Genomic DNA, 18,456 nt, shown 5'->3' with positions numbered 1-18,456 from the left:
TAGACAGAAAACCAACAAAGCAACAGAGATCCTAAAGGAAACAATAGAAAAGTTAGACTTAATTGACATCTTCAGGACACTACATCCAAAAAATTCAGAATACACATTCTTCTCAAGTGCGCATGGAACATTCTCAAGAATCGACCACATATTGGGACAAAGCTAAACTCAACAAATTTAGGAGCATAGAAATTATTTCAAGTATCTTCTCTGAGCACAATGGCGTGAAACTAGAAACCAACCACAGGAAAAGAAATGAGAAAAAACCTACTACATGGAAACTAAATAACATGCTACTAAAAAACCAATGGGTCAATGAGGAAATCAAGAAGAAAATTAAAAACTACCTTGAAACAAACGATAATGAAGACACAACCTCTCAAAATCTATGGGAGGCCGCAAAAGCAGTGCTCAGAGGGAAATTCATAGCAATACAGGCCTTCCTCAAAAAAGAATAAAAATCCCAAATTGACAACTTAACCCTCCACCTACCTAACGAATTAGGAAAAGAGGAACAAACCTAAAGTCAGCAGAAGGAAGGAAATTATAAAGATCAAAGAGGAAATCAATAAAATAGAGATTCAAAAAATAGAGAAAATCAATAAAGCCAAGAGCTGGTTCTTTGAAAAGGTAAACAAACTTGACAAACCCCTGGCTAGACTCACTAAGAAGAGGAAAGAACTCAAATAAAGTAAGAAATGAAAAAGGAGAAATCACAACGGGTACTGCAGAAATACAAAAAAAAAACATAAGAGAATACTATGAACAACTGTATGCCAATGAATTTGACAATCTAGAAGAAATGGACAACTTTCTTGAATCTTACAGCCTGCCAAAACTTAATCAAGAAGAAACAGACCAACTGAACAGACCGATCACTAGAAATGAAATTGAATACGTCATAAAAACACTTCCTACAAATAAAAGCCCAGGACCAGATGGCTTCACAGGTGAATTCTACCACACATACAAAGAGGATCTGGTGCCCATCATCCTTAAACTTTTTCAAAAGGTTGAGGAAGAAGGAACACTCCCAAAGACATTCTATGACACCACCATCACCCTAATTCCAAAACCAGCAAAGATACCACCAAAAAAGAAAACTATCAGCCAATATCTTTGATGACTATAGACACAAAAATTCTCAACAAAATTTTAGCCGTCCAAATTCAACAACATATCAAAGAGATTGTACACCATGACCAGGTGGCTTCATCCCAGGTGCACAAGGATGGTTCAACATACGCAAATCAATCAACGTCGTACACCACATTAACAAAAGAAAAGTCAAAAACCACACAATTATCTTTAACAGATGCAGAAAAAGCATTTGACAAAGTCCAACATCCATTCATGATCAAAACTCTCGCCAAAGTGTATAGAGGGAACATTTCTCAACATAATCAAAGCCATATGACAAACCCACAGCAAATATAATACTCAATGGAGAAAAATTGAAAGCCTTCCCACTAAAATCTGGAACAAGACAGATGGGCAAATCTGGATGCCCACTCTCACCACTGCTCTTCAACATAGTTTTGGAAGTCCTAGCCACAGCAATTAGACAAACAAAAGAAATAAAAAGCATCCAAATAGAAAGAGAAGAGATAAAACTGTCACTGTATGCAGATGACATGATACTATACATAGAAAACCCTAAGGACTCCACCCAAAAACTACTTGAACTGATTAACAAATTCAGCAAAGTAGCAGGCTATAAGATTAACATTCAGGAATCAGTTGCATTTCTGTATACTAACAATGAAATATTAGAAAAGGAATACAAAAATACACTACCTTTTAAAATTGCATCCCAAAAAATCAAATACCTCGGAAAACACCTGACCAAGGACATAAAGGACTTATATGCCAAGAACTTATATAAAACATTCATCAAGGAAATTAAAGAAAATATAAAGAAATGGAAAGATACTCCATGTTCATGGATTAGAAAAATTGATATTGTAAAAATGGCCATACTACCCAAAGCAATCTACAGATTCAATGCAATCCCTATCCAATTACCCATGACATTCTTCACAGAACTAGAACAAACAATCCAAAATTTTATGTAGAACCACAAAAGACCCAGAATTGCCAAACCAATTCTGAGGAACAAAAACCAAGCAGGAGGCATAACTCTCCCAGACTTCAGGCAATATTACAAAGCCACAGTCATCAAAACAGTGTGGTACTGGTACCAAAACAGGCAGACAGACCAATGGAACAGAATAGAGAACCCAGAAACAAACCCTGACACCTATGGTCAATTAATCTTTGACAAAAGAGGCAAGAGCATAAAATGGGAAAAAGAAAGTCTATTCAGCAAGAATTGCTGGGAAAAATAGACAGCTGCATGCAAATCAATGAAACTAGAACACACCCTCACACCATGCACAAAAATAAACTCAAAATGGCTGAAAGACTTAAATATAAGACAAGACACCATCAATCTCTGGAAGAGAACATAGGCAAAACATTCTCTGACATTAACCTTACAAATGTTTTCTCAGGTCAGTCTCCCAAAGCAACAGAAATAAGAGCAAAAATAAACCAATGGGAACTAATCAAACTGACAAGCTTTTGCACAGCAAAGGAAACCAAAAAGGAAAACAAAAAGACAACTTACAGAATGGGAGAAAATAGTTTCAAATGCTGCAACTGACAAGGGTTTAATCTCTAAAATATACAAACAACTTATACAACTCAACAGCAAAAAAGCCAACCACCCAATTGAAACATGGGCAAAAGACCTGAATATACATTTCCCCAAAAAAGATATACAGATGGCCAACAAGCACTTGAAACAATGCTCAACATCACTGATTATTAGAGAAATGCAAACCAAAACGACTATGAGGTACCACCTCACACCAGTCAGAATGGCCATCATTAATAAGTCCACAAGTAACAAGTGCTGGAGGGGTGTGGAGAAAGGGATTCAATGGACAAGGGCTTAATCTTTAGGATATACAAGCAACTTACACAACTCAATAGCAAAAAAGCCAGCCACCCATTGAAAAATGGGCAAAAGACCTGAATAGACTGTTCTCTAAGTAAGATATACAGATGGCCAACAAGCACATGAAAAAATGCTCAACATCCCTGATTATTAGAGAAATGCAAATCAAAACTATCATGAGATATCACTTCACACCAGTCAGAATGGCCATCATGAATAAGTCCACAAATAACAAATGCTGGAGGGGTTATGGAGAAAAGGGAATCTTCCTGCACTGTTGGTGGGAGTGTAAGCTGGTACAGCCACTATGGAGAACAGTATGGAGGTAACTTAGAAAATTATACGTAGAACTACGTTATGACCCAGCAATCCCACCTGTGGGCATATATCCGGACAAAACTTTCCTTAAAAAAGACACATGCACACGCATGTTCATTGCAGCGCTATTCGCAATAGCCAAGGCATGGAAACAACCAAAATGTCCATTGACAGGTGATTGGATTAGGAAGATGTGGTAAATATACACAATGGAATACTACTCCATTTTTTACTCCATAAAAAAGAATGAAATAATGCAATTTGCGGCAACATGGATGGAACTAGAGACTCTCATACTGAGTGAAATAAGTCAGAAAGAGAAAGATAAATACCATATGGTATCACTTATAACTGGAATCTAATATTCAGCACAAATGAATGTTTCCACAGAAAATAAAGTCTAGAGAGTAGACTTGTGGTTGCCCAGGGGTAGAGGAGGGAGTGGGAGGGATCAGGAGCTTGGGGTTAACAGAAGCAAACTATTCCTCTTGGAATGGATTTACAATGAGATCCTGCTGTGTAGCATTGAGAAATGTCTAGATACTTACATTGCAACACAACAATGGGAGGAAAAAGTATGTATACATGTATGTGTAACTTGGTACCCATGCTGTACAGTGGAAAATAAATAAATAAATAAATAATTTTAAAAATTAAAAGAATGTACAGGAGTTCCTGTCATGGCTCAGTGGAAACAAAAGCTTAAGATCCATGAGGACACAGGTTGGATCCTGGCCTTACTCAGTGGGTTAGGGATACAGCATTGCCATGAGCTGTGGTGTAGGTTGCAGATGTGTCTTGAATCTGGTGTTTCTGTGGTTGTGGTGTAGGGAAGCTCTGATTTGACCCCTAGCCTGGGAACTTCCATATGCCATGGGTGCAGCCCTAAAAGGATTAAAAAAAAAAAGAAGGTATATATACATATACATATACATATATATATATATATATCTGAGTCATTTTGCTGTACAACAGAAATTGACACAACATTGCGTATCAGCTATACCTTAATAAAAAAAATAAACAAATGATGGTGAAATCTATTTGAATACCCCCAAATTTAACAGTGGTTTTCTCATGGTAGAGGGAGAGCTCACAGTTGTGATTTTTGTTGTTATTGTTTTATTTGATATTTCTAAATGTTTTGTGTGACTTTTGCAAAAAGAAAAAAGAAAAATCACAGTGTTGCTGATGACATGACTATGTAGATTTCAGTTAGGTAATGGCCACAGAGCCACAGCCATTCACCTTGGTCTGGCCCGCACCTCTCTAACAGCAGTGGTCCTGGGTCAGGTGCAGGGTTGGGTGTGGGGGGCCCCTTCTCTTTGAGTGCTGTATGGGTGTGTTGTTATGGCATCTTTAGCTGGGCTCCAAGTTCTATCTGGACTTAGGCCCTGGAGACTGGAGACATTCTAAAAGCATTAGTGTCTCTAAAGGCAACATCCAGGACACGACCCTCCTCCTCTGCTCAGGCCCCTGAGCAGATCTGGAGAATCACTACAGACAGTATGGATGTGAGTGTTCCCCCACACCACTCAGTTAACCATGTGCTAATTCAGATACATAAATAATAAATTCTTTGAGAAGATTGAATGAAAAGACCAAAGATGAATCATAAAGTAGGTAAAGGAGATGTTATCTCAAGGCTTAGAATAGATAAAAATTTGGCCATGGAAAATGCCTTTGACCTGTGGCTGTTGCTGTTTTGTTTCCCTCTTCCGGGAATCTGAGACTGTGATCAGTTGGGTGCATATGTGATGGCTCTTAGTATGGAGGACTTGACACGCAGTGGGGAAAGGTGGGGATGGCCATGTACTTGTGCAAGGCAGTGGTTTCTCGCTCATTTCTGTAGCCTGGCCAGGGCAGATCCACCTCTGGCTTCAGGTCAGGGTCAGGTGTGCTCTATGGCTCACCTCCGGGGGGGTCCAGATTTTTAAAACCACTTGAATTGCATTTTTTCTTTCCACAGTTTTTAATTTTCTAGGGTGTTTTTATTTATTCAGCACTTGCTGCCTGCTTCCATCTCATTGGTATTGTGAACGCTGTGATGGTAAATGTCTTTGGGGCTCACAGGACAGGAGTACCTGCAGCTGACAAAAAAAAAAAAAAAATCTCCAACAGAGGTGGGGCCAGAATGTTCTCCCAAGGGAGAAGCAAACAGATCTGGGGAGGGAAACCAGACAAGGCTTCAAGGATGATGCTGGGAGTTGGGTCTGGATGAATGAATAGGAGTTCACTAGTACATGAAAGGAGACGGGAGTCACTGCCCATAGGAGTAGAATGTGCCAAGGCACAAACCCATGATACCATCTCCATGCTCAACTTCATATCATCTTCTGTAACTTTTATCACTTTGGTTTCTTAAAATTTATTTTTTAATAATTTATTTTAAAATAGGAATTTTAAATAACTCCTAATGATATTTGTGATGGCTCTTATCTAATAAAAATCGTTTTGGCTTTATTATTTAAAGAAAACAAAATGGGATGCTAGTCACAGGTTCTTAATTGCGTTGCTCAAATGCACAGAATGCTGTTTTAATTGTATGCTCTGTCTGTGTTCCTCTGTCTAGATTAAGTTTGACAGTGTCGAGGTGTGTGTCTGCTGTGAAATGAAGCACCAGTTGTCTGGCTGCAGCAACCTTGGGGAGACACTGAAGCTGAACCCACTCCAGGAGGATTGCAATGCCGTGCGGCTGACCTTGAAGGTGACCCAGGCTCCACTTGCTCAAGCCTCCCATCCCATCTTTAAAACATCTAGGAAAGTTTTATTAACTATGTTCCTTTCAGTTCTAAGTTCAACTACTAGGTCAAATGCAAGAGGGAGTATCTTTCCCGGGAGTGTTTTTAACAATTATAGATTTCCACTTTAAAGGTTTTGCTTGCTGGGTTTTCCATTTTCATCCTTTCACTGCCTCTGACATCTGTGAGGTAGGGCTGAATGGTTGAAAGAGGTCTTTACAAATGTGGATGTGATGCATGCTACTGCTTTTCTAACATTTTTGCTTGTTACACCATCAGGGAACAGATGGGTATTTATTTTGCCTTTTAAATGATATTTGGAGAAAGAAATTTTACAGTCTCCCATGGCAATCTATTCCTGTGGACAGCATCTGATTTTTTAAAAAATGATATGGAAAATTGTTTCTATTATTCCTTTCCTTTTCTTCCTAAAAGTTTTTCCTACTCCTGAATGTCAAAATCAGCCACTTAAAAATGCATATGAACAATGAACCGAATTCATCTCCTCTTTTCCCTGAAACTGAACTGCCAACCTTTTGAAAGATGTGGCTGCAGTCCAAGGAGCCCTTGGTTGGTGGCAAAATTGTATTTATGACATGTAGGGTGCCTGTAGTGCATGTACAGGGGGTAGAGTTGGGCTCCAGGGGGCCCCCCTGGGAATCCAGAGAGATGGAAGGCTCCTTTCAGGAATGGGAGCCTGTGGCTCGTCCTCCAAGGGTGTCATGTTGACAGTGGTGACCAGACTGGTGAGCTCCCTGTTAACTCCAGTGCCCTAGGAAACTGGTTAGCAGGTGAGCAGTGCCTGCAGAGATAGAGTAAGCACCTAAAGCCTGTGGTGGGAGGGGGCCTGGCCCCTAGCACCTGCCTTGTTTCCAGGGAGGATGGCCCCCCCGTTCAGTGGTCCCAGCAGCCCACCAGAGTGGCAGATCCAGGAGGTCAGAGGAAGCCAGAATGCAGTAGTCAAGGGCCCATCCTCTTGTGTACAAAGTGTTTTCCATGGAAATCCCCTCCTATTCCTAGTCTGCTGCAGCTTTTTTTTTTTTTTTTTTTGTATCATGGTGAATCTTAAATTTGTCAGAGTGCTTACTGTCTCATGTTGCATACAACCAGTTTCCGTCTTTTTTTTTTTTTTATGCTTTTTAAGGCTGCAACTGAGGCACATGGAGGTTCCCAGGCTGGGAGTCGAATCTGAGCTACAGCTGCCAGCCTGTGCCACAGCTACAGCAACACAGGATCTGAGCCATGTCTGTGACCTACACCACAGCTCGTGGCAACACTGGATCCTTAACCCACTGAGCAAGGCCAGGGATCAAACCATCATCCTCGTTGTTACTAGTTGGATTCATTTCTGCTGCGCCACAACAAAACCCCCACAGTTCTATCTTAGTGCCTCTGGGGCTAAAGCCCACCAGTGTCAGCTCTGCTCACTCTGAGAATTTATTCTGCCCACTTCTAAGTCATCTCCTCAAACTGGGCACCTTTTCCTTCCCTACTAAAAAAGATGTAACGAGTCAATAGGTCATTGTAATTATAGTGCAACCTCCACCCCGTGGAAGTCACATCTCTCTCCTGGCTGGATGGATTGGAGGGATTTGGCCTGCTCCCCCAAGACATCTGCCCTCAGGGGGTCCCTCCAGCCCCTGAGGAGGTGACCATGGCTTGGAACAGTGATGATGCTGTTGGGTCAGTAGCCAGGCCTAGGTCGAGCAGGTGAGCTTACAGCCCTCCCTTGTCCTTTGTCCTGGTGCTCTGACAAGGAGACCACATGGGATGGGGTTGCTTGAATGGGCTGAAGTGGAGAATACTGAAGAAGTTCCAGCCAAGGCTGGGTGCCTCATTAGTGGTCCATCCCCATTTATGTTCACAGTGGTAAAGATTGAAAGAAAAGAAAGACTAAATCAAACCTCTCAATGAATTTGCTTCCAAAACTTGAGTAGCAGTGGGGACAGTGGTAAAGATTGAAAGAAAAGAAAGACTAAATCAAACCTCTCAGTGAATTTGCTTCCAAAACTTGAGTAGCAGTGGGGACTGTTGGAGCTGGTGAGAGGAGGCAAGATTTATGACTGAGGTGGAAGGATCAGTAGTGAGCAGCCTGCCCCTGCCCCCAAACTGAGGGCCTGGAAAGGGAGCAGTGGCTGTAGGGGGAGCTGAGTGTCATCGGAGATCAGAGGACAAGAGACTCTTAGAAGTAAGAGTCTGTTCACTGCTGTCCCCCAACTTGGCTGTTTTCCACAACTGTTTTGGTTATTCCAAGCAAGGCATTTGCATTTCCATATAAATTTTGGAATCAGCTGATCAGTTTCAATGGAAATATTGCTAGGATTTTGATTGAGATTGCATTGAATGTATACATCAATTTGGAGATAACGAATATATTCATGGTTTAGGTTATCATTTATTTATGTCTTCTTTGATTTCATCAGTGTTTCTTTTTTTTTCCCCTCAGTGTTGTGTAGTTTTTAGTATATAGATCATAACATATTTTAGAGTATTTATGCTTAAAGTATTTTATGTGTACTGGTGCTCTTATTTTAATGATGCTTTCAAATTTTTTCTGAATTTTTTAAATGGAGAATTGCTGTATAGCACAGGACGTGCTACCCAGTATTCTATGATAACCTATATGGGAAAAGAAACTGAAAAAGAAAAAAAAAAACTATTGTCTCTTGTTTATTTGTGGCAATAGAAAATTGATTTTTGTTACTGATCTTGTATACTTGTGATCTTGCTAAACTCACTTACTAGTTCTAGGAGCTCTTTCATAGATTCTTTTGGATTTTCCATGGAGGCAGTCATGTGATATTGTCAAAGAAATGCCATTGTACATCTTCTTTTCCCATCTGGATGCCTCTGATTTCTCTTCCTTGACTCCAGGAGAGTGTCAGAAGTGTGAGAGCATCTGTCCTTGCCTTGTTTCTGATTCTAGAAATTGAGTTTGATGTTAGCTATGAGTTTTTATAAATGTCCACTCTCTGGTTGTGGAAGTTCTCTCCTGTTCCTAGTTTTCTGAGAGTTTTTATTATGGTAGATGTTGGATTTGTCAGAGTACTTTCTGCATCTGCTTAGATGTTCATATACTTTTTTCTTCCTTAGTCTGCTGATTGTCGTGAATCACGTTGACTTTTTTCTATCTTTTGTTTTTTTATGGGTGACCTGAGGCATATGGAGGTTCCCAGGCTAGGGGTCCAGCTGCCGGCCTATGCCACAGCCACAGCAATGCAGGATCTGAGCTGAATCTGTGACCTACACCACAGCTCACGGCAACGCCAGATCTTTAACCCACTGTTTGAGGCCGGGGATGGAACCAATATCCTCATGGATACCAGTTGGGTTCGTTAACCACTGAGCCACGATGGAGACTCCAATCACGTTGACTTTTGAGTGGTGAACCGGCCAACCTTGCATCTCCAAGATCAATGCCACATGGTCATTTTTTTTTTTTCCTCAGCTCTATTGAATCTGCCCATGACTCTGTCCAAGACATTCTTCATTTCTGTGACTTTGCTTTTTATTACTAGCATTTCCATTTGATTTTCCCTTAAAGCTTCCATCTCTCTGCTAAATTCCCTATCCGACCTTTTCCACTGGAATGGGTCAGACTACATCTTCCCAGGTGAGAACATCCTCCTGTCTCTCTGTCTTTGCTTCATTCAGATTAGCTGGTTGTCCTGTGCCCTTGGCTGTGGGATGGGACCAACTTGAGATGTGAATTTGCAGAGTGCCCAATGCCCAATATCTTCTTGCTGTAATGGCAGGGGAGATGCTCTTTTTAGCTTTCTGCATCCTGAGCAGAACCTGGAGTTCTTATCCATAAATTCAGTATAGAATTTTTGAGGAACACATTTTCTCCCTAGGGGTTTTTAGATGATGTACCACTCTCTTTTGACATTGAGTATTGCTATAGAGAAAGATCTTAAAATCAGCCTAATGCTCTCTTCCTTTTTGATATGTGATAGTCATCAATGTTGTTTAAACATGTTTCTAACTCTACATCCCCCTAGTCCTAGTCCTAGTGCCCTGGTGGTTGCTTAGGGCCATGTGAGTGAAATATACAAGGGTCACTTCCAAGCCTAAGTGTTGGGACCTGTGGTGTGAGATCCTTCAAGGCTCTCCTTCCCTCTGGCACAGTAACTGGAAAATCAGCCTGGGTGTCTATAGTGGGCAGGGGCCCCATGACTTGGCCATGTGTGCCCATGTCAGACACATAACATGAGTGAGAAACAGACTTGCTATTTTAACCGTCTGAGACTTTGGGGGTGTTTTTTTTGTTTTGTTTTTGTTTTTTTTTTTACCATAGCATAATCTAGCTCATCCTATCTGATACAAGGCAACATTTTTTTGGTCCAGATATCAATGGTGTTTTTAAATGGTCAAGTCCAGAGAGTTCCCATTGTGGCTCAGTGATAACAAACCTGACTAGGATCCATGTGGACATGGGTTCAATCCCTGGACTCGCTCAGTGGCTTAAGGATCTGGCTTTGCCCTGAGTTGTGGCGTAGGTTGCAGACATGGCTTAGATCTGGCGTTACTGTGGCTATGGCGTAGGTCAACAGCTGTGGCTCCCATTCAGCCTCTAGCCTGGGAACTTCCATATGTTGCACATGCGGCCCTAAAAAGCAAAAACAAAACAGAACAAAAAAACCATCAAGTCCATTAAGTTCATATGATATGTCTTGACACCGATTATCAGTCTTCCTCAAATTTCCAGGTACGCTTTCAGCCTATGAGTTTGCACCTTGCTTTATTTCAGAAAAGTTTTCTTGAACTATACATTGGAATTTCTGTTTTCTGTTTTCTTATTTTTAGGATAACTGTGCTTTCCTTGGACTACTCTTACCTGTCTTTCATCACTGTCATTATCTCTAGTTTTTAAAACTTTTTCTTTACCAGCTCCATTTCCTTAAGCCTCTCCTCCTGGTCTTGTTTTCTGCAGTGAGTGTTATCTTCATTCACTGTTTTTGGTGGGATCTCGAGTTTGGGCAGCTCACTGCTCAGACTGTTTCTTTGTCCTTTATTTCCTGAGCCTTCATATCTGTGCTTCAAAATCTTAAACTGTGGCCTTCTCTAGCTAGTTAGTTAATTACAGGGGAGTTTTCCACATAGTTTAGTCCTTTCTTGGATCTTTTCTGAGGTCCATGGATCCTTCCAAGCACTAAGGGCAAGTCCTAACTCTTATCAAGCATCAGGCTCTATTTACGCAGGGTTTAGCGTAATTAAGGTTTTGTCCTTCCTTCAAATAAATATGGTATGTCTTCCTCTGAGATTCACGTAAAACTGTATTCCAGTTTTCTTGTAAGCAGTGGTGCAGTCATTTTTCATATGCTCATTCAAGCCAGGCTGTGTTTGATGACTCACCCACAGTGAAGGGGCCTGGGGTGGCTTCTCTGTGTTAATAACCCTCTCAAAATGCACACGGGTGGCAGGAGAGGAGCCACTGTGGGGAGGGGCGGCTGGAGCAGATTTCCTTGGGAGCCCCTTCTGTTAGCTGCAAACATTCTTGGCACTCAGCGTCGGAAAGGCGTGAGTGGGAATGTCACTGTGATTAATTTCACGTGCTTGCTCTTTTTTGGTCAGTAATTAGAGCAGGTTCGTTGGTCTCTTAATAGTCTGATTGGAGGCTCCGGTTATCTGATTAGTAACACCCCATGCCTAAATTTCCATATTAAATGATAGATTATCCGTACTTTGTATCTAATGAGCTCAGTTTGTGCCCTGGAAATCCCATATAAATAGTTTGGGAATAAAAGCTCCTTTGATTTGAGTGACTTTGGTCTGACTACTTAGTTACCTCCCCCCACCCCACCCCCATTACTCATGATGCCTGGAAGGTTGTACAGGCACTGGCCGTCATCAAGGAAATGGAGCAGAAAATGATCTTCTTCCTGGCTGATGAGAAATCTGGAACCCAGAACACGATGGGGCTGCTGCCTCACTGGTCCCTCAGATTGTTTTTGGTGGTTTGGAAGCTCTCAAGTCCCCTCTTCCTTGATCTCTTTTCAGCTTTCCTGGCCATCTCTTATCCCAGATCTGGGGGACAGACCAGCCTTTCTCTTGAGGGTGTTGACAGTCTCATACATAATGCCTTCTGTCTTGTAAAGTTTGCTGCTCCACTCTGAGGGGCATGAGGCCAGGGGAAAGAGCACAGAAGGGACCCAGAACCCCATTGTGCCCTGCAGGGATTTTCAGAATTGTAGATCTGCATGGAGGGAGCATCTTCTTGCCTATTATGTGGCTGAAGGGAACAACCCAGAGGAAGGCCAGCCAGCTCCTCCTGGGTCCTGGGTCCCTGAGCAGCTCTGGTGGTGGGCCGGTCTCCTCGGACCTCAGAATCTTGGTCTTCTCCAAGACTTGGGTCCCTATTCCCTGATGGCAGAGCCTTCTTTAACAAACTAAGATTTCAGCATCTGCTCTCCCAAAGCACTGGACAGTGGTGGGAATGGCTACCACTTGAGGCCCCTTTCCTGATAAGGTAATGCCTGGGCTTTTAGAATATTAACTGACAAAATAAATGATAAAAAGACGTTTGGGTAGTTTAATAGTTGCCTTTGCCAAGTCAAACCCAGCACAAGATTGTGACATATTTTCTGATCAGTATTAACAGAATTTTTTAAAAGGTTACAGAAATTGGAATAGTTAAGTTGAGATGGAATATGCCTCATCATGTGTCGATATTGTATTCATCCCAACTCTCATTCTTTGCTAGATCCCAGAATGTCATTCTGGTCTTATTATAATGATGTAATTCTAACTCAAAAGCGAGGTAAAGATCTCTCTTTGCTTATAGGTTTCATGTACCTGGTCCAATTTATTGAGCCATAGTAAAGCAAATTACCCACAGAAATGTTATCAATGGACAAGGAGATAAGAGCTTCCCAAGAAATCAATCATTATTGAGTTTATATGCTTTCTTATCTTCTCTTGGAGATACTTTATCTTTGTCGCTAAGGAGGTTAAAGAAAAAAAAATGAGGCAAGACAATTTCCTAAAAATGTAAGGACCTGAAAAATTAACTCATCATTTAGTCTTAAGTTATTAAGCATATCAAAGGAATAAAAATGGTTTTGAGAGTAAGTGAATTCTGGAGTTCCTGTTGTGGCGCAGCAGAAATGAATCTGACTAGGAACCATGAGGTTGCTCAGTGGGTCAAGGATTGGTGTTGCCATGAGCTGTGGTGTAGGTCGCAGACACGGCTTGGATCCTGCATTGTTGTGGCTGTGGTGTAGGCCGGCAGCTGTAGCTCTGATTAGACCCCTAGCCTGGGAACCTCCACATGCCACAGGTGCAGCTCTAAAAAGCAAAAAAAAAAAAAAAAAAAAAAAAAAAAAAAAAAAAAAAAGTGAATGCTAATATTTTGGGACAAAACACAGATTTGACTGGCATTGTGAAATACCACACACACACACACACACACACACACACACACACGAACACATACACACACAGTACTCACCTGCTAGACGTGACCTTCCCATTTTCTGAAGTGGGCTGCCACACATAGCAAGAGAGATCTTGTATCTCTCTACAGCTTTATTTTCACCCCTAGGTCTGAAAGGGGAGGTCCCTCTGGCTAGGTGGGATCCCAGCATAGATGAGAAGGATGTTAAATTCTCACTATCCCCTTAGCAACCACGGGCTCCATGTAAGGAATGTGGGGAGAGAATGAGGTCTCCCGGCCATTGAGCACAGCATGGCAAGGCTGTCCCCACTGTGATAGGGATGGGTGATCTTCCTGAATGGCCTCTCTGTCCCTGGCTTCCAAAACTCCTGAAAGTCTGCCTCCCTACCCTCTGATTTTGGTGACATCATTTTCCTCTTTATAGTTGTGGGATGTAGTCAGTTTCATGGGATGTCTGTACTCACAAACCCATGTAGCATCTTTGGAATAATCATAACAGGACAAAGGTTCCACCCAAGAGGGCTGTGACTTATCCATTCCTGCTGAGTTAAAACCAGGTCCAGGAGACTCAGATGTTGAAACAGAAGTATTTCTAGTGATATATTTATAGCAGTCCTATCCTCAGGGGCAGTGTGTGTGGTCGACCTTGTCGGACTGGTTACCTCTCACAGTCCCTCAGTGCCCTCAGAACTGTCTCTGAAATCGGTGAGTTTTTTATTCATTCATTCACTCAGTAAATGTTTTGAGCACCTCTTCTGTGCCAGTGTTGGACCTTGGATGTTCAGAGATAAAAGGCACAGAGTCTGCTCTCTCTGTCTAGTGGGGGAAAGTCACAAGCAAAACATACTGTTACCGTGTAGTGCAGTATTTCCAGGAATATAGTGACAGGAAATTAAAATGTTCAATGATGAGAACATTTTCAGTCCTCTGCTCTGTCTTAAGGGAGGACCATTATTTTGCCAAGTGGAAAGATGAATAAAATTTTATGTATGTGCAGGTTATAGGGGTAGGTTAGCTATAAGAATAGAATTGGTAGAACTCTACCCAGTATTCTGTGATAATCTATGTGGGAAAAGAATCTGAAAAAGAATGGATGTGTGTACATGGACAACTGAATCACTGTTGTACAGCAGAAATGATCAGAACATTGTACATCAACTATGCTCCAATAAAACTTTTAAAAATAACAAAAAGAATTGGTGACATCTAAGAGACTAAGGAAGTGAAAGACATGAAGAAACATTTAGATTCTGTTGCTGAATGATTCTAAACACACTCAGCTCCGAATACAGGGATAACATGACATAGTGTCTGGCCATACACACATTTCTAATTATAATGAAATGTCTGAAGATCTCTACAAAAGATGTCTTAAGTTTTTCCAGAGAAAAATCTGTCTATAGTCTACTCCAGATTCCAATGGCAAAACCCAATCTATTATACATTCCAGTGGGAAAACCCAAAGGGTATGTATGATTGGCAATTTCCAGATGTTAACATTCTCAGCAGTTCACGTTGACAGCTTGATTTTGTGCTGGTGACCTCCTGGGAATGTTACCATTGGCATAAAATATGTGTACTCCAAAGATAAAAATCAGTTTGTGGAATATTTAGCAAGATATTCACCATTTTACTATTAAGAAAGTGAATCTTGGAGGCTAAGTTTCTTGCCTAAGACTGTGTAACCAATTGGATGAAGTATTTCTATAAATTCCCATTGTGTTAGTCACCTTTCCTCTCAGCATTTCACCTGATAAAGAGTCATCATAATAATGTATCCAGCAAAAAGTCATTTGTTCGTCCACCTTTCAGTGTATCTTTCTCTAAAGAACTTGAATGAAATAGATTCCTTTTTAAAAAAAAAAAAAAAACTTCCTCCATTAAGTTCCTCCCATATATTTCCTGTCCCACAGTTTTCTAACCTTGAAAACTTAAAACTGCTTTCCTTTGTCCCATCATTTCTCTGTGAAATGATTATCCTTTGTTGAAGATGCCATAGAAGCTGGGATTCGTAACTGCCATTTTTAGTTCCTCCTGGTTTAGGTTTGTTCCATGATGTGCACTGCATGCATGCATGCATTATAAACTGTCTCTTGAAAAAAGAAAATGTGTTTGTGTATATATATATATGAGTTTTGACACCTGTGGAGCCATCACTGCAATCAAGCTGGTGAATGTATCCACAGACCCCAGTTACCTCTGGCTCCTTTTTTATAGGTAATTTTGTTCATTCACTTCTCCTTCTGCCAGCTTTATGCAGGAAAAAAAAATGTGTGTATATATATATGTATATATATGGAGAGATTTATTACAGGACTTGGCTTACATGGTTATGGAGACCAGCACCCCACAATCTGCTGCCCATGAGCTGGAAAACCAGAAAAGCAGGTTGTACAATTCTGTCCAAATCTGAAGGCCTGGCAGTGGGAAGGACCTGGGATGTGAATCCTGCTTTGAGTCTGAAAGCTCAGGTTCTAGGAGTGGCAGTGTCCAAGTGCAGGAGAAGGATGTCCCAGTCCAAGCAGAGAGAACAAATTCTCCCTTCCTCTGCATGTGTGTTCTGTGAGGGCCCTCAGCAGATTGGACGATGCCCACCGTCCCTGGGCATCTTCTTTACTCAGTCTGCTGACTCAAACGCTAATCCCTTCCAGAGGCACCTTCACAGATGCACCCAAAATTAACGTTTTACCAGCTCTCTGGGCCTCTCTTTGCCCAGTCATGTGGATGCTGAAACTAACCATCAGTATAAGGAAAAGCCTGTATCACACTGGACGTTAAGGAAGAGTATCAACCAGTCCTTTCTAGACAGCTCTAATTTCTGCGTATGTGTTATATAAGAGAGCAGAATGAAGACTTCTGAGTCTGTTCCATGAGACCCTCTAGGAAGCCACCAGAAGTCATCCTCTACCTCAAGAGTGTGCCCTACTCTGAACAACAAGACTGAGGGGTCAAGTGGCTGGTGGGGCAGGTGTAGAATTGATTATGGTGCCAGTGGGTATTTCACTTGGGAGAGGGGTGCTGCAGACCCCTACAATCACTGTCGGTAGGAGCCTCTTATTATTTGAAATGGACAATGGACACTTTTAAGTTGGCTCTGCAACACAGCCTTAAGATGTCCACTCCTTCCTCCTAGACTGCTGCCCTGGACCCTCTCCAGGTGGACATACGGATCTATCATCAGAGCCAAAGGGCTGCTTCCCGGCGGGACCCTCAGACCTGGGTGTGGTACTGCACGGGCAGGTCCCCTCACTCAAAGACCCGAAGTGTTGGACACATTCAGATAAAGACCCGCAAAGAGGTGATCCCTGGCCTCCTCCTTGGCTGCAGAATCTCTGCAAGTCTAGCACAGTCTTGATGTCACGGTCTGAGGGGAGGGTTGTGACTTGGGCTCGCAACACACTATTTTGTCTGGGATGGTCCCAGGATAGGTAATAATAGACCTAATTTCTACTCTCAAACGTGCCACAGTCGCTCTAGTCTCTGCAGAAAAGCAAGAACTCCAAGAAGAGCCCGTTCGCCTTGTTTGGGGGCAGCAGGTAGCAGACTACTGAGGACACTTGTGATTTCTGTACACAAACTGAAGGAGACAGCATGGAGCCCACACCTGGAGAGTAGAGGTTATTTCTAAAGCATTTAGTTGTTTCCAGGGCTCTAAATTAGTACATGGATGCTGGGAGGAGGAGGGTACTAAGAGGAAATTATGCAATGCAGGAAATGTTTCAATAATAATTTAATGATGAGGCCATTTGAGAGAGTAAAGCTGGCAGAAGGAAAAGTGAATGCACAAAATTACTTGTAAAAGAGGAGCCAGAGGTAACTGGGAGTCTGTGGATAGATTCACCAGCTTGATTGCAATGATGGATACACAGGTGTCAAAACTCATCAGATTCTGTGCTTCAGATATGTATGCTTTATTGTCTATCAGTGATACCTCAAGCTGTCAAACATCTTGGTGACAGATGAGTGGCAGGTGTAGAAGGAAAGATAAAATCAAAGACCAGAAAGATGGAGATGGGCTAGTATAGGAATTCAAAGATCTGTTTAGGGACCTGACTTGATTCAAAAATTGACAGGCACTGCTTATGGAAACTTGAGGAAGGCATAAAATAATTATGGCAGAGCTAAGCAAAGTTGCTTTAAATGGCTTAATATCCCCAGGCCTTAGTGGAGATGCTGAGATGAGAGGGGCCACAGGACAGTATTTGATTGAGGTAGCGGAATATATATATATTCTTTTTTAGATTCTTTTATCTTATAGGTTATTACAAGATATTGACTATAGTTCCCTGTCCTATACAGTAGTTCCTTGTTGTTTATCTATTTTGTATATAGTAGTGTGTATATGTTAATCCCGAACTCCTAATTTATCCCACCCTCCCTTTCCCCTTTGGTAATAACAAATTTATTTTCTATGTCTGAAGGTCTATTTCTCTTTTGTATATAAGTTCATTTGTATCTTTTTTTTTAGATTCTACATATAAATTGTATCACATGGTGTTTGTCTGACTTACCTCACTTAGTATGGTCATCTCTAGATCCATCACATTGTGTTCCCCACCGTGACCATGACCCCAGTGAGGTCTGTGAGGCAGACTTTGTCACTGACACCTTAAAGATAAGAACATGACTCCAGAACCTGCAGGGACTGAGCTGTGGTCTTGTAACTACTGGTGGCTCCAGATCTCTGTCTTGAATGCCAGCTCTGGTGCTTTCTCCACTACCAGTGTGGGGATGGGAGGGGACAGTGGTGGGGTGGCCACAGCCATAGGGATGTCTCTGCTCAAACAGCAATGCCCTTGGCAGGTCTGGCCCTGTCCACCTTCTGTCATATCCACCCTGCAAGACGGAGACCAGGCCAACAGATGGAAAAGTCTGGGGATAATGTGGAAAATGCCACCCACATTTGTCCACTTTCATCACGTTTACAATATTTGCTTCAAAAATCAAAACTGCCATGAGGTACCACCTCACAGTGGTCAGAATTGCCATCATTAAAAATTCTACAAATAACAAATGCTAGAGAGGATGTGGAGAAAAGA

The 18,456-nt window shown here is 41.7% G+C and overlaps 1 protein-coding gene across 3 annotated transcripts in view; it reads left to right on the top strand.

Moving 5' to 3' along the window:
• The window catches only part of ENTREP2 (endosomal transmembrane epsin interactor 2), a 472,203-nt gene that overhangs the window by 397,852 nt on the left and 55,895 nt on the right, over positions 1 to 18,456 (top strand). For all 3 annotated transcript variants that reach the window (XM_084976733.1, XM_021098812.2, XM_084976745.1), the window contains exon 4: positions 5,853 to 5,987. In XM_084976733.1, the coding sequence (XP_084832859.1) occupies positions 5,853 to 5,987 (135 nt within the window). The remainder of the gene's footprint in view (positions 1 to 5,852; positions 5,988 to 18,456) is intronic.

This window comes from Sus scrofa, chromosome 1 (assembly GCF_054392235.1).
Source record: "Sus scrofa isolate SSC_HxYL_T2T_F1_AM1 chromosome 1, Sscrofa_HxYL_maternal_Yorkshire_Landrace_v2.0, whole genome shotgun sequence".
Lineage (NCBI taxonomy): Eukaryota > Metazoa > Chordata > Mammalia > Artiodactyla > Suidae > Sus > Sus scrofa.
The sequence above is the reverse complement of the archived record's forward strand: the minus strand, read 5'-3'. Positions and strand labels throughout refer to the sequence as shown.